Source organism: Salmo salar, chromosome 12 (genome assembly GCF_965601325.2).
Source record: "Salmo salar chromosome 12, fSalSal1, whole genome shotgun sequence".
Taxonomy (NCBI): Eukaryota; Metazoa; Chordata; class Actinopteri; order Salmoniformes; family Salmonidae; genus Salmo; species Salmo salar.
Window position 1 is genome coordinate 88878304 of NC_138302.1, and position 22128 is coordinate 88900431.

Consider the following 22128-nt stretch of genomic DNA (forward strand, 5'->3'; position numbering starts at 1 on the left):
GTGTGAAATACTGTTGTGCGTCGATAATGAAGTTAAGGCGCGCAAGAAAGGTCGATGAGCTTTTCTCAACGATTTGCGCTAATATGTGCTCCCGTTACAACTCGATGCAATGGGTTTTCTGTGTTGGCCAATCATAATCGAATGCGCGTTGTGTACGCGGCAAAAATAGGACGCACAATTGGCTGTGCTAGTTTTTTTTCCCCCCAAAGGGGCGTATTTTTCAAGCCATCTTGACTGAATATCTAGCTAGCTACATCAACCTGACACATCTTACATAATTTTATGTAACAATTAGTGTATGTATTTCCAGTTGAAAACGTCTAAATCACAGATATATAACCAGGTCGAGTTTGAGCATTTGTCTGAAGTCACCATGGAGGACTGAAGTGCTGAAGATGACGCTGTCGCCCCTGAAATTACCGGCTAGCAATGCCATAGCTTGTTATTAGGAGGTCCGTTTCGGTCGTATTTCAACATTAGCTACATAATATTACATTTCTCTGGCTCGCGCATACCATAGGATCACGTTAAACAAGGTAAACACATCCGACATTTTGGCTGACTTGTTTGTTTTTGCTTCATAAGATGTGGCGTTCGTCATGTCGAGCTAGTTATGTGCAAGCTAGTTTGCGCTAACCTAGAGTTATACTGAAGGGTCTGTAGCCTGCGTACACATACGAGGACGCACATATTGCGGCAATCTAGCCGACATGACAATTGTACAGTTGTGCACAGTGTTAACCTGGCTATAGTGCCCCGGTTGTGCTGTTGCCATTGTTTTTATCGGTTGCGTATCAGTTCACAATAATAGTGTTGACTGCAAATGTTGTTGAACGGATAAAATGGCTGACAGTCGGGATACTCGGTTTGGTATTTAGCGCCCCGCAACCCAACTATGTCTTATGTTCAGCTGTAAGCAAAAAATAGAAAATAATACGAGCAGTTGATTGGTAAGAAAAATACGTGTGCAATGGTCTCGAGCCGTGATTGGATGCCGAGATGTACTCTCGAGTGTAATGTTCGCAGGTTCTAAAATCTTGTAGTGTAATACCAAATTACTTTTAGATTAATTAATCGCATATCAGAAAAACACTGATAATTTATTTGAGATTACAGATGACTAGTAAAATCAGTAGGCCTAATATTTTTTGCTGTGTGGCTATTTTGTCCAGAAATGGAATGTAATGCACACGTTCATGTGAGTCTCTCTTGTCGCACAAACTTGCTGCAGACTGGCACCAATGATGTGTATTTATACACTCAGTGGCCAGTTTATTAGGTACAACCACCACATTCGCGAAAATGGTTCGGTCCTACAGACGGTGAGTCACGTGTCCGTGACATGGAATATAAAGCAGGCAGACGGGCATCAGGGTATTCAGTTACTGTTAATTGAACTTTAGAATGGGCAAAATGAGTGACCTCCAAATCAATTCGTGTAGACCTGCTGCTGGTGTACTTACAAGCACTTAACCAAAAATTCAGTTAAGAAAATATTTACTAAATAAACTTAAGTGTAAAAAAATAACAAGTAACTGAATAAAATAACAATAACGAGGCTGTATACAGGGGGTACCGGTACTGAGTCATGTGCTGGTACAGGAAAGTCAAGGTAATTGAGGCAATATGTACAGTACCAGTCAAAAGATTGGACACCTACTCATTCAAGGGTTTTTCTTTATTTTTACATTGTAGAATAATAGTGAAGACATCAAAACTATGAAATAACACATGGAATCATGTTGTAACTAAAAAAGTGCTTGAGATTCTTCAAAGTAGCCACCCTTTGCCTTGATGACAGCTTTGCACACACTTGGCATTCTCTCAACCAGCTTCATGAGGTAGTCACCTGGAATGCATTTCAATTAACAGGTGTGCTTTGTATACATCTGGCCCCTCGGAACGCTGTGTTAACAAACCTCCAAACGAGCTTCAACGCCATACAACACTCCTTCCGTTGCCTCCAACTGCTCTTAAATGCTAGTCAAACGAAATGCATGCTCTTCAACCGATCGCTGCCCGCACCCGCCCGACTAGCATCACTACTCTGGACGGTTCTGACTTAGAATATGTGGACGACTATAAATACCTAGGTGTCTGGTTAGACTGTAAACTCTCCTTCCAGACTCACATTAAGCATCTCCAATCCAAAGTTAAATCTAGAATCGGCTTCCTATTCTGCAACAAAGCATCCTTCACTCATGCTGCCAAACATACCCTCGTAAAACTGACCGTACCGATCCTTGACTTCAGCGATGTCATTTACAAAATAGCCTCCAACACTCTACTCAGCAAATTGGATGCAGTCTATCACAGTGCCATCTGTTTTGTCATCAAACCCCATATTTACATTTTAGTCATTTAGCAGACGCGCTTATCCAGAGCGACTTACAGTAGTGAATGCATACATTTCATACATAATTTTTATTTTATTTTTTCCTGTGCTGGCCCCCGTGGGAATCGAACCCACAACCCTGGCGTTGCAAACACCATGCTCTACCAACTGAGCTACAGGGTACTACCCACCGACGTGACCTGTATGCTCTCGTTGGCTGGTCCTCGCTACATATTCATCGCCATACCCACTGGCTCCAGGTCATCTATAAGTCTTTGCTAGGTAAAGCACCGCCTTATCTCAGCTCAATTGTCACCGTAGCAAAACCCACCCGTAGCACGCGCTCAAGGTACATATCACTGGTCATCCCCAAAGCCAACACCTCCTTTGGCCGCCTTTCCTTCCAGTTCTCTGCTGCCAATGACTGGAACGAATTGCAAAAATGACTGGAGCTAGAGACTCATATCTCCCTCACTAACTTTAAGCGTCAGCTGTCAGAGCAGCTTACCGATGGCTCTGTACAGTTGCAGCGAATCTGTAAATAGCCCATCCAACCAACTACCTGCCTCATCCCCATATTTGTTTTTGTTTTTCTGCTCTTTTCCACACCAGTATTTCTACTTGCACATCCTCATCTGCACATACAGTTGAAGTCAGAAGTTTAAATACATTTAGGTTGGAGTCATTAAAGCTCGTTTTTCAACCACTCCACAAAGTTGTTGTTAACAAACTATATTTTTGGCATGTCGGTTAGGACATCTACTTTGTTCATGACACAAGTGATTTTTCCAACAATTGTTTACAGACAGATTATTTCACTTAATCACAATTTCAGTGGGTCAGAAGTTTAAATATATTAAGTTGACTGTGCCTTTAAACAGCTTGGAAAATTCCAGAAAATGATGTCATGGCTTTAGAAGCTTCTGATAGGCTAATTGACATCATGAGTCAATTGGAGGTGTACCTGTGGATGTATTTCAAGGCCTCTTTGCTTGAAGAGTGCCTCTTTGCTTGACATCATGGGAACATCTAAATAAATCAGCCAAGACCTCAGAAACAAAATTGTAGACTTCCACAAGTCTGGTTCATCCTTGGGAGTAATTTTCAACCGCCTGAAGGTACCACGTTCATCTGTACAAACAACAGTACGCAAGTATAAACACCATTGGACCACGTAGCCGTCATACCGCTCAGGAAGGAGATGCGTTCTGTCTCCTAGAGATGAACGTACTTTGGTGCGAAAAGTGCAAATCAATCCCAGAGGAAACAGGTACAAATGTATCTATATCCACAGTAAAATGAGTCCTATATCGACATAACCTGAAAGGCCGCTCAGCAAGGAAGAAGCCACTGCTCCAAAACCGCCATAAAAAAACCACTACGGTTTGCAACTGCACATGGGGACAAAGATCATACTTTTTGGAGAAATGTCCTCTGGTCTGATGAAACACAAATAGAACTGTTTGGCCCATTTATGTTAGGAGGAAAAAGGGGGAGGCTTGCAAGCCGAAGAATACCATCCCAACCGTGAACCACAGGGGTGGCAGCATCAAGTTGTGGGGGTGCTTTGCTGCAGGAGGGACTGGTGCACTTCACAAAATAGATGGCATCATGAGACAGGAAAATTATGTGGATATATTGAAGCAACATCTCAAGACATCAGTCAGGAAGTTAAAGCTTGGTTGCAAATGGGTCTTCCAAATGGACATTGACCCCAAGCATACTTCCAAAGTTGTGGCAAAATGGCTTAAGGACAACAAAGTCAAGGTATTGGAGTGGCCCTCACAAAGCCCTGACCTCAATCCTGTAGAAAATGTGTGGGCAGAACTGAAAAAGTGTGTGCGAGTAAGGAGGCCTACAAACCTGACTCGGTTACGCCAGCTCTGTCTGGAGGAATGGGCCAAAATTCACCCAACTTATTGTGGGAAGCTTGTGGATGGCTACCCGAAATGTTTGACCCAAGTTTAACGGCAATGCTACCAAATACTAATTGAGTGCATGTAAACTTCTGACCCACTGGGAATGTAATGAAAGAAGTAAAAGCTGAAATAAATCATTCTCACTGCTATTATTCTGACATTTCACATTCTTAAAATGAGGTGGTGATCCTAACTGACCTAAGACAGGAACTTTTTACTAGGATTAAATGCCAGGAATTGTGAAAGACTGAGTTTAAATGTATTTGGCTAAGGTATATGTAAACTTTCAACTTCAACTGTATATCACTCCAGTATAAATTGCTAAATTGTAATTACTTCACCACTATTGGCATATATATATTGCCTTACCTCCTTACTTCATTTGCACACACTCTATACAGATTTTTCTATTGTGTTATTGACTGTACGTTTGTTTATCACATGTGTAACTCTGTTTTTGTTGTACTGCTTTGCTTTATCTTGGCCAGGTCACAGTTGTAAATGAGAACTTGTTCTCAACTTGCCTATTTAACAAGGTAAAGGTGAAATACCTATTTATTTATTTTTTTTTTAAATACAGAAGATTTGGTAAAAGACCAAGTCCATATTTATGGCAAGAACAGCTCAAATAAGAAAAGAGAAATGACAGGCCATCATTACTTTAAGACATTAAGGTCAGTCAATCCAGAAAATGAAGAACTTTGAAAGTTTCTTCAAGTGCTATGATGAAACTGGCTCATGAGCACCGCCACAGGAAAGGAAGACCCAGATTCACTTCTGCTGCAGAGGTTAAGTTCATTAGTTACCAGCCTCAGAAATTGCAGCCCAAATAAATGCTTCAGAGTTCAAGTAACAGACACATCTTAACATCAACTGTTCAGAGGAGACTGCGCGAATCAGGCCTTTATGGTCGAATTGCTGCAAAGAAACCACTACTAAAGGACACCAATAAAAGACTTGCTTGGGCCAAGAAACATGCGCAATGGACTCTAGACCGGTGGAAATGTGTCCTTAGTCCCGTGTAGCTCAGTTGGTAGAGCATGGTGTTTGCAACGCCAGGGTTGCGGGTTCGATTCCCATGGGGGACCAGTACAGAGAACAAATGTATGCATTCACTACTGTAAGTCGCTCTGGATAAGAGCGTCTGCTAAAATGTAAATGTAAAAATGTCTGAGTCCAAATTTGAGATTTTTGGTTCCAACTGCCGTGTCTTTGTGAGACGCAGAGTAAGTGAATGGATGATCTCTGTGTGGTTCCCACCGTGAAGCATGGAGGAAGAGATGTGGGGGTGCTTTGCTGGTGACACTGTCAGTGATTTATTTAGAATTCAAGGCACACTTAATCAGCATGACTACCACAGCATTCTGCAGCGATATGCCATCCCATCTGGTTTGCGCTATCATTTGTTTTTCAACAGAACAATGACCCCACATGCCTCCAAGCTGTGTAAGGGCTATTTGACCAAGAATGAGAGTGATGGAGTGCTCCATCAGATAACCTGGCCTCCAATCACCCGAGCACAAGCCAGTTGAGATGGTTTGGGATGAGTTTGACTGCAGAGTGAAGGAAATGCAGCCAGCAAGTGCTCAGCATATGTGGGAACTCCTTCAAGACTGTTGGAAAAGAATTCCAGGTGATTCCAGAGAATGCCAAGAGTGTGTAATGCTGTCATCAAGGCATAGGGTGGCTACTTTGAAGTATCTAAAATATATTTTGATTTGTTTAACACTTTTGGTTACTACATGATTCCATGTGTTATTTCATAGTTTTGATTTCTTCACTATTATTCTACAATGTAGAAAATAGTAAAAATAAAGAAAAACGCTTGAATGAGTAGGTGTGTCAACTTTTGACTGGTACTGTACATGTAGGTAGGGGTAAAGTGACTATGCATAGATGATAAACAGTGAGTAGCAGCAGTGTAAAAAAAAAAAAAAGATGCAAATAGTCAATGCAAATTGTGTGGGGAGCCATTTATTTCATTGTTGAGCAGTCTTATGACTTGGGGGTAGAAGCTGTTAAGGAGCCTTTTGGACCTACTGTAGACTTGGCGCTCCGGTTCTACTTGCCGTGTTGTAGCAGAGCGAAGTCTGACTTGGGTGGCTGGAGTCTTTGACAATTTTTAGGGTCTTCCTCTGACACTGCCTGGTATAAAGGTTCTGGATGGCAGGAAACTTGGCCCCAGTGATGGGCCATACACACTACCCTCTGTAGCTTACGGTCAGATGCCGAGCAGTTGCCATACCAGGCTGTGATGCAACCAGTCAGGATGCTCTCGGTGGTGCAGCTGTAGAACTTTTTGAGGATCAGAGGACCCATGCCATATATTTTTAGTCTCCTGAGGGAGAAAAGGCATTGTTGTGCCCTCTTCATGACTGTCTTGGTGTGTTTGGACCATGATTGTTGGTGGACAAAGGATCCTCTCCACTACAGCCCAGTCGATGTGAATGGGAGCGTGCTTAGCCTTGCTTTTCCTGTAGTCTATGATCAGCTCCTTTATCTTGCTCACGTTGCGGTAGAGGTTGTTGTCCTGGGACCACACTGCCAGGTTTCTCACCTCCTCCCTATAAGCTGTCTCGTCGTTGTCGGTGATCGTCGGCAAACTTAATAATGGTGTTGGAGTCGTGCTTGACCACACAGTCGTGGGTGAACAGGGAATACAGGAGGGGACCTCATGTTGAGGATCACAGAGGCAGATGTATTGTCTACCCTTACCACCTGTCAGGAAGTCCAGGATCCAGTTGCAGAGGGAGCTGTTTAGTCCCAGGGTCCTTAGCTTAGTGATGAGCTTTGAATGTGCTATGGTGTTGAATGCTGAGCGGTAATCAATGAACAGCATTCTCACATAGGTGTTCTTTTTGTCCAGGTGGGAAAGGGCAGTGTGGAGTGCAATTGAGATTGCGTCATCTGTTTGAGCTGTATTTTTTTATTTTACCTTTATATAACCAGGTAGGCTAGTTGAGAACAAGTTCTCATTTGCAACTGCGACCTGGCCAAGATAAAGCATAGCAGTTAGACACATACAACACAGAGTTACACATGGAATGACCAAAACATACAGTCAATAATACAGTAGAAAAAAAGAAAACAAAAAGTCTATACACTGAGTGCAAATTAGGTAAAATAAGGGAATTAAGGAAATAAATAGGCCATGGTGGCAAAGTAATTACAATATGGCAATTAAACACTGGATTGGTAGATGTGCAAAAGATGGATGTGCAAGTAGAGATACTGGGGTGCAAAAGGAGCAAAATAAATAAATAAATAAATACAGTATGGGGATGAGGTAGATAGATGGGCTGTATACAGATGGGCTATGTACAGGTGCAGTGATCTGTGAGCTGCTCTGACAGCTGGTGCTTAAAGCTAGTGAGGGAGATAAGTGTTTCTAGTTTCAGAGATTTTTGGAGTTCATTCCAGTCATTGGCAGCAAAGAACTGGAAGGAGAGACGGCCAAAAGAGGAATTGGCTTTGGGGGTGACCAGAGAGATATACCTGCTGGAGTGCGTGCTACAGGTGGGTGCTGCTATGGTGACCTGTGAGCTGAGATAAGGGGGGACTTTACCTAGCAGGGTCTTGTAGATGACCTGGAGCCAGTGGGTTTGGCGACAAGTATGACGCGAGGGCCAGACAACGAGAGCGTACAGGTCGCAGTGGTGGGTAGTATATGGGGCTTTGGTGACAAAACGGATGGCACTGTGATAGACTGCATCCAGTTTATTGAGTAGGGTATTAAAGGCTATTTTGTAAATGCCGAAGTCAAGGATCGGTAGGATGGTCAGTTTTACGAGGGTATGTTTGGCAGCATGAGTGAAGGATGCTTTGTTGCGAAATAGGAAGCCAATTCTAGATTTAACTTAGGATTGGAGATGTTTGATGTGAGTCTGGAAGGAGAGCTTACAGTCTAACCAGACACCTAGGTATTTGTAGTTGTCCACATATTCTAAGTCAGAACGTCCAGAGTAGTGATGCTGGACGGGCGGGCAGGTGCGGGCAGCGATTGGTTGAAGAGCATGCATTTAGTTTTACTTGTATTTAAGAGCAGTTGGAGGCCACGGAAGGAGAGTTGTATGGCATTGAAGCTCGTCTGGAGGGTTGTTAACACAGTGTCCAAAGAAGGGCCAGAAGTATACAGAATGGTGTCGTCTGCGTTGAGGTGGATCAGAGACTCACCAGCAGCAAGAGCAACATCATTGATATATACAGAGAAAAGAGTTGGCCCAAATGATTGAACCTTGTGGCACCCCCATAGACTACCAGAGGCCCGGACAACAGGCCATCCGATTTGACACGTTGAACTCTATCAGAGAAGTAGTTGGTGAACCAGGCGAGGCAATCGTTTGAGAAACCAAGGCTATTGAGTCTGCCGATGAAGATATGGTGATTGACAGAGTCGAAAGCCTTTGCCAGGTCAATGAATACGGCAGCACGGTATTGTTTCTTATCGATGGCGGTTACGATATTGTTTAGGACCTTGAGCATGGCTGAGGTGCACCCGTGACCAGCTCTGAAACCAGATTGCATAGCGGAGAAGGTGCGGTGGGATTCGAAATGGTCGGTAATCTGTTTGTTGACTTGGCTTTCGAAGACCTTAGAAAGGCAGGGTAGGATAGATATAGGTCTGTAGCAGTTTGGGTCAAGAGTGTCCCCTCCTTTGAAGAGGGGGATGACAGCAGCTGCTTTCCAATCTTTTGGAATCTCAGATGACACGAAAGAGGTTGAACAGGCTAGTAATAGGGGTTGCAACAATTTCGGTAGATAATTTTAGAAAGAAAGGGTCCAGATTGTCTAGCCCGGCTGATTTGTATGGGTCCAGATTTTGCAGCTCTTTCAGAACATCAGCTGACTGGATTTTGGAGAAGGAGAAATGGGGAAGGCTTGGGCGAGTAGCTGTGGGGGGTGCAGTGGTGTTGACCGCGGTAGGGGTAGCCAGGTGGAAAGCATGGCCAGCCGTAGAAAAATGCTTATTGAAATTCTCAATTATAGTGGATTTGTCGGAGGTGACAGAGTTTCCTATCCTCAGTGCAGTGGGCAGCTGGGAGGAGGTGTTCTTAATCTCTATGGACTTTACAGTGTCCCAGAACTTTTGAGTTTGTTGCAGGAAGCAAATGTCTGCTTGAAAAAGCTAGACTTGGCTTTTCTAACTGCCTGTGTATATTGGTTTCTAACTTCCCTGAAAAGTTGCATATCACGATGCTAATGCAGAACGCCACAGGATGTTTTTGTGTTGGTTAAGGGCAGTCAGGTCTGGAGATAACCAAGGGCTATATCTGTTCCTGGTTCTAAATTTCTTGAATCGGGCATGCTTATTTAAGATAGTGAGGAAGGCATTTGAAAAACAATATCCAGGCATCCTCTACTGACGGGATGAGGTCAATATCCTTCTAGGATACCCGTGCCAGGTCGATTAGAAAGGCTTGCTCGCTGAAATGTTTCAGGGAGTGTTTGACAGTGATGAGTGGAGGTCGTTTGACCGCTGACCCATTACGGTTGCAGGCAATGAAGCAGTGATCGCTGAGATCTTGGTTGGAAACAGCAGAGGTGTATTTAGAGGGCAAGTTGGTTAGGATGATATCTATGAGGGTGCCCGTGTTTACAGCTTTGGGGTGGTACCTGGTAGGTTCATTGATAATTTGTGTGAGATTGAGGGCATCAAGCTTAGATTGTAGGATGGCTGGGGTGTTAAACATGTCCCAGTTTAGGTCAACTAGCAGCACAAGCTCTGAAGATAGATGGGGGGCAATCAGTTCACATATAGTGTCCAGAGCACAGCTGGGGGCAGAGGGTGGTCTATAGCAGGCAGCAACGGTGAGAGACTTGTTTTTAGAGAGATGGATTTTTAAAAGTAGAAGTTCAAATTGTTTGGGTACAGACCTGGATAGTAGGACAGAACTCTGCAGGCTCTCTCTGTAGTAGATTGCAACACTGCCCCCTTTGGACGTTCGATCTTGACTGAAAATGTTGTAGTTATGGATGAAGATTTCAGAGTTTTTGGTAGACTTCCTAAGCCAGGATTCACACACGCCTAGGACATCCGGGTTGGCAGAGTGTGCTAAAGCAGTGAATAAAACAAACTTAGGGAGAAGGCTTCTAATGTTAACATGCATGAAACCAAGGCTATTACAGTTACAGAAGTCATCAAAAGAGAGCGCCTGGGGTAGAGGTCGACCGATTTAGGATTTTTCAATACCGATAATTGGAGGACCAACAAAAAAAACGATACCGATTAAATCGCCCGATTTTTATTTATTTTTTTAGATGATTTATTTATTTATTTGTAATAATGACAATTATAACAATACTGAATGAACACTTATTTTAACTTAATATAATACATCAATAAAATCAATTTAGCCTCAAATAAATAATGAAACATGTACAATTTGGTTTAAATAATGCAAAAACGAAGTGTTTGAGAAGAAAGTAAAAGTGCAATATGTGCCATGTAAAAAAGCTAACGTTTAAGTTCCTTGCTCAGAAGATGAGAACATATGAAAGCTGGTGGTTCCTTTTAACATGAGTCTTCAATATTCCCAGGTTGTAGTTATTAGGACTATTTCTCTCTATACGATTTGTATTTCATATACCTTTGACTATTGGATGTTCTTATAGGCACTTTAGTATTGCCAGTGTAACAGTATAGCTTCCGTCCCTCTCCTCGCTTCTACCTGGGCTTGAACCAGGAACACATCGACAACAGCCACCCTCAAAGCAGCGTTACCCATGCAGAGCAAGGGAAACAACTACTCCAAGTCTCAGAGCTAGTGACGTTTGAAACGCTATTAGCGCGCACCCGCTAACTAGCTAGCCATTTCACATCGGTTACACCAGCCTCATCTTGGGAGTTGACAGGCTTGAAGTCATAAACAGCGCAATGCATTGCGAAGGGCTGCTGGCAAAACGCACGAAAGTGCTGTTTTGAATGAAAGCTTACAAGCCTGCTGCTGCCTACCGTCGCTCAGTCAGACTGCTCTATCAAATCATAGACTTAATTATAACATAATGACACAAAAATACGAGCCTTAGGTCATTAATATGGTTGAATCCGGAAACTATCATCTCGAAAACAAAACGTTTTTCCTGTCAGTGAAATACGGAACCGGGTGACATCCCTAAGTCTAAATATTCCTGTTACATTGCCCAACATTCAATGTTATGTCATAATTACGGAAAATTCTGGCAAATTAGTTCGCAACGAGCCAGGCGGCCCAAACTGTTGCATATACCCTGACTCTGCGTGCAATGAACGCTAGAGATGTGACACAATTTCATGTTAGCAGGCAATATTAACTAAATATGCAGGTTTAAAAATATATACTTGTTTATTGATTTTAAAGAAAGGCATTGATGTTTATGGTTAGGTACATTGGTGCAACGACAGTGCTTTTTTTCGCAAATGCGCTTGTTAAATCAACACCGTTTGGTGAAGTAGGCTATGATTCAATGATAAATTAACAGGCACCGCATCGATTATATGCAACGCAGGACACGTTAGTTAAACTAGTAATATCATCAACCATGTGTAGTTAAAAAAAAAAAAAGTTAACTAGTGATTGTTAAGATTGATAGTTTTTTATAAGATAAGATAAGTTTTTAATGCTAGCTAGCAACTTACCTTGGCTTCTTGCTGCCCTCGCGTAACAGGTAGTCAGCCTGCCATGCAGGCTCCTCGTGGAGTGCAATGTAAGGCAGGTGGTTTTAGCGTTGGAATTATAACTGGAAGGTTGCAAAAATGAATCCCCGAATCCCCCCTGAACAAGGCAGTTAACCCCCATTCCTAGGCCGTCATTGAAAATAAGAATGTGTTCTTAATCTGACTTGCCTAGTTAAATAAAGGTGTAAATTTTTTTTAAATAATAATTACAAAAAAAATACCCCTAAAAATCGTCATATCGGTGGCCAAAAATACCGATTTGTAATGAAAACATGAAATCGACCCTAATTAATCGGTCGACCTCTAGCCTCCAAGAATGATGGTGGCCACTGTGTTCTTGGGGACCTTCAATGCTGCAGAAATGCTTTGGTACCCTTCCCCAGATCTGTGCCACAACAATCCTGTTTTGAAGCTCTACAAACAATTCCTTTGACCTCATGGCTTGGTTTTTGCTCTGACGTGCACTGTCAACTGTGGGACTTTTTATATACACAGGTGTGTGCCTTTCCAAATGTCCAATCAATTTAATTTACCACAGGTGGACTGAAGGATGATCAATGGAAACAGGATGCACCTGAGCTCAATTTCGACTCTCATAGCAAAGGGTCTGAATACTTGTGTAAATAAGGTAGTTCTGTTTTTAATAGATTTTCAAAAATGTCTAAACTGGTTTTTGTGTGTAGATTTGATGAGGACAACAATTAATTTAATACATTTTAGAGTAAGGCTGTAACGTGGAAAAAGTAAAGGGGTCTGAATGCTTTCCGAATGCACTGAAGATATATTTTCTAACTATCATTGGCTGGCACTGGACAGTGGATTAGCTATAGTATGTTGGTGTTTGACTGTTTCAAATTTACTCTGGTGGGTTTTCCTTATCTGTCAACTCCTAATGTGGTATGTAATCAGCCTACATTTGAAATGTCATGAATGATATCTTCTAATTAGTTCCTCTTGACTTATTGTGAAATTCTGAATTTAGCAGATTAGGTTTTTTCTTTCCTTCTTTTGCAGAACTCCGTCCTCCTCGCCCTCTCCAATCTAGGAAGCTAGTGCAAACCCCCATGAGGAGGCTGCGGAGGAGGGGATGCAGGCCAGGAGTAGTTGGCCTTGAGATGGGCAGGGGTAGAGGGAGGGGGAGGGGTAGGGGCAGGGACTCCAGTGTTCAGCTGCGGCCACCTTCCCCCTATAGACTGCAGCTATCTCCATCTAGAGAAACTTTGACGTATGCTCAGGCCCAGAAGATGGTGGAGGTGGACCTGGATGGAAGGCTTCACAGGATCAGCATCACCGACCCTCTGCCAGTCATCACAGAGGATGAGATGATGGCTCAGGACATTGTTGAGTGCAACAGTAACAAAGAGAACAGCGAACAAACCCAGAGCAGAGCCAGACCAGGGCGCAAACCTCCCAACCCAAAGGGCCGCAGGAGGGAAAGCAAAACCTCATCTCACCAGAGCCGACATTCTGGCAGTCAGCAGCACACTCAAAGCCACACCAATTCCTCCCAACACCCTTCTCACCAAAGCCCTCTCCCCGAGCCAACCTTCCGCGTGCTTGACTGCCCGTGTCCTTTAGACACACCTCCCCTACCTGTGGCCTACTACCGTTTCGTAGAGAAGTCAGGGGAGGAGCAGGACTGTGAAGCAGAGTACGACATGGACGAGGAGGACCTGGCCTGGCTGGAGATGGTCAACCAGAAGAGGGTATCTGATGGCCACGCGTCCGTCTCCCCGGACACCTTTGAGCTGCTGATCGACCGTCTGGAAAGGGAGTCCATCCTGGAGTCACGGAGCCAGGCTCTGTCCCAGAGTGCCATAGATGAGGACGCCTTCTGCTGCGTCTGCCTGGACGACGAGTGTCTCAACAGCAACGTCATCCTGTTCTGTGACATCTGCAACCTGGCCGTCCACCAGGAGTGTTACGGTGTGCCCTACATCCCTGAGGGCCAGTGGCTGTGCCGCTGCTGTCTGCAGTCCCCCTCGCGCCCCGTGGACTGTGTGCTCTGCCCCAACCGGGGAGGTGCCTTCAAACAGACTAGTGATGGACGCTGGGCCCACGTTGTCTGTGCCATATGGATCCCAGAGGTGTGCTTTGCCAACATGGTATTCCTGGAGCCAGTGGAGGGGGTGAAGAACATCCCCTCAGCCCGCTGGAAGCTCACCTGCTACCTGTGCAAGCAGAAAGGCCGGGGCGCGTCCATCCAGTGCCACAAGGCCAACTGTTACCGGGCCTTCCATGTCAGCTGTGCCCAGAAGGCTGGCCTCTTCATGAAGATCGACCCGGTCCGGGAGACAGGGGTCAACGGAACCACCTTCTCTGTGAAGAAGACTGCCTTCTGTGAGAATCACTCCCCAGTCGGGTCACGGCGAGATGGGTCAGGTGATGAGGCTGTGGAGGGAAGGCTGGTGGGAGGCAGGGGGAACAGGGGTCAAAGGTCATACACTCAGAGCCCCCCGGCACCGCCCAGTAAAAAGACTCCCAAAGGCCAGAAGAAGAAGAAAGGAAAGAAGAGCCTAGCTGGTCAGACGACCCGTCGCTCTGCTGTGCCTGTGCTGCTGGTGCCTCAAATCCCCTCTCACAGGTCTGACCTCAGACAACCCTTCTCCTAACACACCACTCCCAGTAGCAGTAGTTTTCCTTATAACTATATTTGCTTGTAGTAATCTCCAGTGTAGAAAGCGCATGTGTATTTATTTAGCATGCTTAATGTAACAGTACAGCTGCCTTATACTATTAATACACCACCTATACAGTGGAAGGATGCCAATGTATCATTAACAGTTATTGCTATGTCGTAAACAGGCTGAATAAGATTTGCATTGGGGTTGCTGTCCAGAGGAAGAACCAGTTCATGCAGAGGCTTCACAACTACTGGCTGCTGAAACGTCAGTCCCGAAACGGCATGCCTCTTATCCGGCGCCTGCACTCGCATCTGCAGGCTCACAAGACTGCTGAGCAGGTCAGGAAGATACAGGAAGGGAGAGAAAGACCTAAAGTCAATTATAGATCTCATGTTGATGGTGAAATAGAAATTGTGAAGCTGAATGTGTGTGTGCATGTGTTCAGAGGGAACCAGATGAGAAGCTTTGTGCGGCGAGGGAGGAGCTACGGTACTGGCAGAAGTTGCGGCAGGACCTGGAGAGAGCCCGGCTCCTGGTGGAACTCGTCCGCAAGAGAGAGAGACTAAAGAGAGAGCAGGTACTGTTTCAGTCAGAGGACACCGTGTAAAATGTCAACATATTATATAATCATGAGTTACCATCTGCATATACCGTATGAAAATATTAACTTTCACAATCACTGTATCGTTCTTATGTCTTTCCTTAAATGACTCTGCACCCTTTCATATTCCCTCTTTCTCTCCCCCTCTCTCTTTCTCTCCCTCCAGATGAAACTTCAACAGGCTGCTCTGGAGCTGAAGTTGACCCCTGCGTTAATACTGCTGCGCTCCACCCTGGACCAGCTTCAGGAGAAGGACACGGCACAGATTTTCTCTCAGCCTGTCAATCTAGCAGAGGTTAGATAAATGGGTCACTTTTTGCATTGATTTAAAATTCACAAAGTAGTACTGCAGTTGTCTCCTTTTCTTGAATAGTCTGTGTTACGAATCCCTTTGGCCCAGCGGTCTAGGGGGGGGGATGGATACGAGACCCGTAACATAAATCATGTAAATAAGTGAAAAGAACAGTGAGAACCAAAAACCACAGACAACTGAAATCTACCGTCAAACTCAAAAGGTTTATTTTAAACACACGGTAAAGAGATGTGAGAAAAGGGGCTGAGCTGGACCCAAGAAAAGAAACAATAATCCAAAAACACCCCTAAACTAGACTAGCCTATTTCCACAACAGCTAGCTAACTAACCAAAAATACAGTGGGTGGTCTGCCCAGTTCTAACTAGGGTACTTAGACACAGTATTCCTACGGGTAATGTATGCCCATGGGCGACTTGTCTTGGTACCCCCTTTTCCCACCAAACAAACAGTCAAACAACAAAACAATACTCACAGGATTACCGGACAAATGTGACATGTAGTTGCAAAAACAAAAGAGATCAATACAGCGAGAGAGGGGACACAGCGAGCGATTGAGAGAATGAACACAAAGATTGATCTCTGAGTGAGAATGAGCTAAAGAGAGAGCAACTGACTGGGGTTTTTAAACCAAGGGAAAGGGGCTGTGATTGGGTGAGGGAAGAGGAGTAGGTGTCTTCTGTTTGGGGACTGATTGATGACTGATTGGTGAGTGATGATTGTCACCTGTGAGGAGGAGAAGGAGAGAAAAGAAATACAAATACAGGATACACACTACCTGTATCTGTAACAGTCTGTTAATTTGTATGTTTTTAATTGAAGGTGCCAGACTATCTGGAGTTTATCTCCAAGCCAATGGATTTATCCAGCATGCGTGCCAAACTGGAGGCCCATGCTTACTGCTCCACAGCCGACCTGGAGGGGGACTTTAACCTCATGGTGTCCAACTGCCTGAGGTACAACTCCAAGGAGACCGCGTTCCACCGAGCCGCCCTGCACCTACGAGAGGTGGGAGGAGCCGTCCTCCGCCACGCCCACAGACAGGCGCAGAGCATCGGGTTGGACCCCAGCACAGGCATGCACCTCCCAGACTCTCCCAACAAGCACGGCTTCTACCAATGCACTTGGGAGGACGGTGAGCAGAGCACACCAACTGGGTTGGCCTTGGAATGGCTTCCGGTGAAGAATCTGCCTTTCACAATCGTAAAACACATAAGAAATAATTATTATTGATTGAATTTGTATAGCGCTTTTCATTGCAGAAATTAATTTTTCTCATCCTTCATCTCATCTACCTGTTCTCTCTTTTATGGCCTTTGTGTTCTGTACAGTGGACTCTCTCCTGGATCCAGACAACAGGCTCCACCTGTCCACAGAGGAGCAGCTGAAGGCCCTGCTGGAGAAGCTGGACATGGTGGCATCCATGCGCTCCAGTGGAGGACGAACCAAACGCATCCGGCTGCTGCGTAGAGAGATCAACACAGTCACGCACAAACAACAGCGCTCACAGTCGCACAACGGGAAAGAGGAAGAGGAGGAAGAAAAGGGAAAGAAGGACAATGTGGAGAACAGTCCTTTAACATCAGCCTCTACTCTGGGGAAAGGTAAAAGGGATGTACTTGGATTGTTCATGGGCTTGTTGTGGTCCAACTCGACTAGTCTTTCTGGTATGGATGAGTTAGTTTAATTAGCTAATGATTTTGCTGTTGTGCATTTCTGATTTTATTATTCTAACAAAGTGAATGCATGTTTCCTTCTTGTAGATGCCTCTCCACCAACACTAGAGCCTTCATGCCCAGCGTCGTCCCCCCTGCAAGGCGATGCCCCACCTGAGCCACCCGTACTGGGCCTTGTGACCGCAGGGCGAAGGTCACCAGGGCGCTCTTACAAACGCCAGAGATCCTCCCCGAGTGGGGGAAAAGGGCAGAGTGACGATGATGCTGAAGTTGAGGAGACAGCGACACCGTGTAAACAGAAGGAGGATTCTCAAAAGTTTTCTCCTTCACAGACTCCCAGTCCTCCCACTAACGCCTGTCCATTGATTGGAGTTGGCCGGCGGACATCTGTTCTGTTCAAGAAAGCTAAAAATGGAGCGAGACTGGCAAAGATTAGAGCAGCTCAGTTACAGTATGTAGGGACCACTGAGGGTAAAACCAATGGATTGGACAGTTCCCCCACCATTACAAAACCTCCCAGTGAGACTGCCCTTTCCACCCCCGCCCCTCCCCCCACTCCCTCCTCACCGTCATCCCACCGCCTGAGGTCCAGAGGGCCCAGCTCTGACAGCGAGGGAGACAAGCCCCCCCCCCTTGTCAAAGTCGAAGGTAGATACAAAAAGTGTTATTTACATTTGCTCTGTCATTTCATTAAAGCTGTAGGCGATGAGTAATACGTTATTACTTGTTATTAAGGAAACCATGTCTTTACCCTTTATTTGTGAGTTGCATAAGGGAAGAGAGGGTAGTTCATCATGATGACGTACAGAATTTGTATTCTACTAGGCTTTACAAATGGTCTAGGAAAGCACAAAGATGACTCTTCAGACATAGCATCCAATGACCAAAAACACAGGTGAGGATCCCACTGAACACATGATACCTCTGAAATGTAGATTGATTTCCAAGATGGAATATGTTTAGAAATAACATACCTTTTTCCTTTGTTCTGTCTATGGATGAAGTGTCCCCCCGCCACCCAAACGCAGCCGTGGTAAACCAGCTCTGGCTAAAGTCCCAGAGAGACAGAATGGAGGCTCAGGTGAGTGTGTTCAGGCACCATAGACCTTAGGGTCAGACAAAAGAGCTCCAATTTCAACTTCCACTAAATCGTGTATTGGAAAATATAGATTTATACATTATAGTAAATCCTGTAAAATTCTAAATATCATTACAGAAAATAATTTTTCCATCTCAACCATTTCCATTTTTCCAGTTCAACATCCCACATCTTTGTGTTTGTGCTCAGGGGGAAGTATGCTTTTGCCCTTTGATAGTGACACAGAGCTCACACCACTGGACCTGGTCTGGGCGAAGTGTCGTGGGTATCCATCATACCCAGCAATGGTGAGAACATGAACACTTATTCATTGCAATAAGAGGGTTGGCCTGATTTTCAATATTTTTAGGGGGTTGGCACAAGCAATGTAAGTTACCTCCTTTTAGATGTTTAAAAAAAAAAAAGTGTAACCTTTTATTTAACTAGGCAAGTCAGTTAAGAACAACTTCTTATTTCCAATGACAGCCTAGGAACAGTGGGTTAACTGCCTTGTTCAGGGAACGACAGATTATTACCTTGTCAGCTCGGGGAGTCGACCCAGCAACCTGTCGGTTACTGGCCCAGTGCTCTAACCACTAGGCTACCTGCCGCCCCGATGTAGTCTGACTTCACCAGTCATTCAACGAGTTGGTTTTGCATGGCTCGTTGCCCGAGGTGGGTGTAGTTTTCAACCTTGCCCAACCATGGCATCGGCCGATGCAAAACCAACTCGCCCATTGTTGTACCACAGAGACTAACAGGGTACATAAACTGCCAATGTGTTTCCCCAGGTTGTTGACCCAGACATGCCTCAGGAAGGGCTTCTTCACAACGGCATCCCCATCCCCGTGCCTCCTGGGGACGTGCTCAAACTGGGGGAGCGGAGGCAGAAGGAGACCGGGGAGAGGCACTACCTTGTGCTGTTCTTCGACACCAAGAGGACCTGGTAAGAAATTCAAGACGAGTGTTCTGAAAGTTTAGTCTCACATTAATTAGCTAAGGCAGTTTTTTGGGGTAGTTGTGTGTGTCTATTGATTGCTCCTATTGTATGTTTTTGTGTTCTTTTGAACCCTCTTTCTTCCTTTTAGGCAATGGCTGCCACGGGACAAGTTGCTGCAAATGGGGATGGATGACACGGTGGACAAACTGCGCCTGATGGAGGGCAAGAAGCCCAGCGTCCGCAAGTCTGTACACACGGCATACAACCGTGCCATGATACACCTGAACCACGTTATCAACCACGTCAAGGGGAACCTCACTTTCAACCCCTCCAATTTTATATGAAGGATTTTATTGTCAGTCTGCAAATCCACTGCAAACTGTCTGGCTAGGACTGCTCAAACCCTCACCAATAACAAAAATCTTCAGTGAGAAAATAACAATTTCTTCATTCATTTACTAGAAGGTGGACATGGAATTTGAGTTGTTCAATATACAGTTTTCTTAAATAATTAACTTTCTTCTCAAATAATGTTCCTATTGGATTGTCAACATTGCTGTACACCATTTTGCTATGGGGAAACTTAAGTTTTAGAAAATAAAAGCAAATGGAACGGACAACATTGGCAGGAGCTAATACTTTGTTGCCCAGCCTTTGGCTAAGTTAACTGAAAAATAATTAGCTTGCTGCACCGTTCTACTGGCAATTTGTCCTACTCTTCAGCTGCAGACTGCTCCAATTCTTCAATGTTTGAGTGGTGTCGATCTCGCCATAGGTTTTTGATGGGAGTCAGTTCTGGACTTATCACTGGCCACTCCAGAACAGTTCACTGTTTTATTCTTGAAACATTCCTGGCTGCTTTTTGATGTGTATTTGAGTTGTTCTGCTGGAAGACCCAGAACCTTCAACAGAGACCAAGTTTTTGGACACTGGGTTGAACATCGTACTCAAACACCTAATAATCTCATGATTTGATGATGTCTAGTACACATTCAAGGACCCCAGAGGCAGCAAAGCAACCCCAGGCTTTTTTTTTTTTTTTAAACGTTTTTTTAAAAAGTTCAATGGGGCTTTCTTGTCTCTTTCAGGAGTGGGGCCCTTCCTATGTTTACCAATGACCAAATTAAGAATTCAAAGAAAAGAACACCCTCACTAGAATCAAACATGGGGGAAGGTTCGATAATGCTGTGGGGTTGCTTTGCTGCTCTGGTACGTAGGGACTTGAAGGTGTTTTGGAGTACGATGTTCAACTCATTGTCCAAAAACTGGGTCTCTTTTGAAGAGTGCGGGTCTTCCAGCAGGACAACAACCCAAACACACATCAAAAAGAACCCAGGAATGGTTCAAGAATAAGCACAGGAATGTTTACATTTACATTTAAGTCATTTAGCAGACGCTCTTATCCAGAGCGACTTACAAATTGGTGCATTCACCTTATGATATCCAGTGGAACAACCACTTTACAACAGTGCATCTAAATCTTTTAAGGGGGGGGGGGGGGGGGGGGGTTAGAAGGATTACTTTATCCTATCCCAGGTATTCTTTAAAGAGGTGGGGTTTCAGGTGTCTCTGGAGTGGCCATCGATAAGTCCAGATCTGAATCCCATCAAAAACTTACGGAGAGATCTGAAAACAGCAGTTGGTGGAAGGCATCACTCAAACTTTACAGAATTGGAGCAGTCTGCAGCTGAATAATGGGCCAAATTGCCACTAGAAAGGTGCAGCAAGCTCATTTATGGTGTTTTTTTTGCAGTCAACTTGGCCAAAGGCTGTGCAACCAAGTATTAGCTTGTAGGTGCCAATAATGTTGTCCATGGTATTTAGCTTTTATTTTCAGAAAAAAAAAAATTGCAAACTGAAGTCCCCCCCCCAAAAAAATGGTTCTGCAATGTTTACAATCCAATAACATTTGGAGACCAACATTTTCTTTGGTAATTTCTACTTATTTTAGAAGACAGAGAATTCTTTAAATGAGTGATGATCTGGTTGACTCTGACCTTTTTTTAGGGGGAATGTTATAATTTTGGTAATTGGGGGGAAATGTGAAAGGAGGAGTTCCTAAAAGACATGGATTTTAGAATATATATTTTTTAAGATAAAATCTGATTACTCATTGTGATTACTTTTTAGTACTTTACACAACCACTCTGTTGCAATGAGTCTAGTAATAATATACATTTTGTTTTAGCCCAAAGTGAATCAAGACAAAGAAAGTCATTGTATATATTTTATCCTCAAAGGGGATTTGCTTGATTCAAAGCATATTCAGATTTGTCATTGAAATGCCATGCTTCTTATACATTTTTACACATTGATGCTATTTCTGGGTTTATTTCTTTCTTTTTTTTATATGAAATGGTGGTGGTGCGCTTGTTGCAGCTATTTGATGGAACAGGACTTTTGAATGTCTAGTCATGACTTAAGAAATGGGTCACTGCAACCACTTCAATAAGGTCAATAACTTGGGATTCCAGTCAGTGGCAAGATGTGATTTGCAAACCCTCCAATGACTTGAAAAGCACAATGTTAGTTTGAAATGGTTTGTAGATTGAGCTCTGAAGCCATAGGTATGATAAAAAAAATGAAAAAAACTTGGTTATGTGCATATATAGAAGCATATGCATATTTGTATATATGTAAATGTATGTGTTTATAATACACAAAGTAATTTAAGGAATGCAAAAAAAATCTAAATATTAGATTTTAATTTATATTGTGACAATTGAGTCTGTTATTTAAAAAAATAAATATTGAAAAAGATGTAGGAAGCTTTGTAGCTCTTTGTATCAATGTTTCCTAGTGGCCAGTTGGCACAAAACCCTGTAGTTGTCTAGGCATAAGTGCACTAGCCTACTAGACTGTTTATTAGGTGGCGCAAAGGAGTTATGGATCTTGTAATTTGAATTATACCACAAGATCTAAAATCTGTCAAACAATATTTTCTCAAATAAATATTGTTTAAAACAGTTGTTTGTTTTCAGTCTTATAAA

At 43.9% G+C, this 22128-nt stretch overlaps 1 protein-coding gene across 3 annotated transcripts; it reads left to right on the forward strand.

The window, feature by feature from the left end:
* Positions 1-195: 195 nt before the first annotated feature.
* LOC106565971 (bromodomain and PHD finger-containing protein 3) lies at positions 196-22104 on the forward strand. Of its 3 annotated transcripts, none has more exons than XM_082959397.1 (13): positions 196-536; positions 12923-14492; positions 14714-14870; positions 14978-15109; positions 15300-15428; positions 16267-16579; positions 16776-17048; positions 17208-17768; positions 17946-18015; positions 18125-18201; positions 18376-18506; positions 18990-19144; positions 19287-22104. In XM_082959397.1, exons 2-13 carry the CDS (start codon positions 12973-12975, stop codon positions 19480-19482), a joined length of 3714 nt encoding a protein of 1237 aa, XP_082815523.1. In that variant the 5' UTR covers positions 196-536; positions 12923-12972; the 3' UTR covers positions 19483-22104. The 3 variants fall into 3 exon arrangements, with proteins under 3 accessions (XP_082815523.1, XP_013989165.3, XP_082815524.1); XM_014133690.3 differs by having other exon boundaries at positions 18409-18506; XM_082959398.1 differs by lacking the exon at positions 196-536 and adding an exon at positions 9172-12536.
* Positions 22105-22128: the final 24 nt, after the last annotated feature.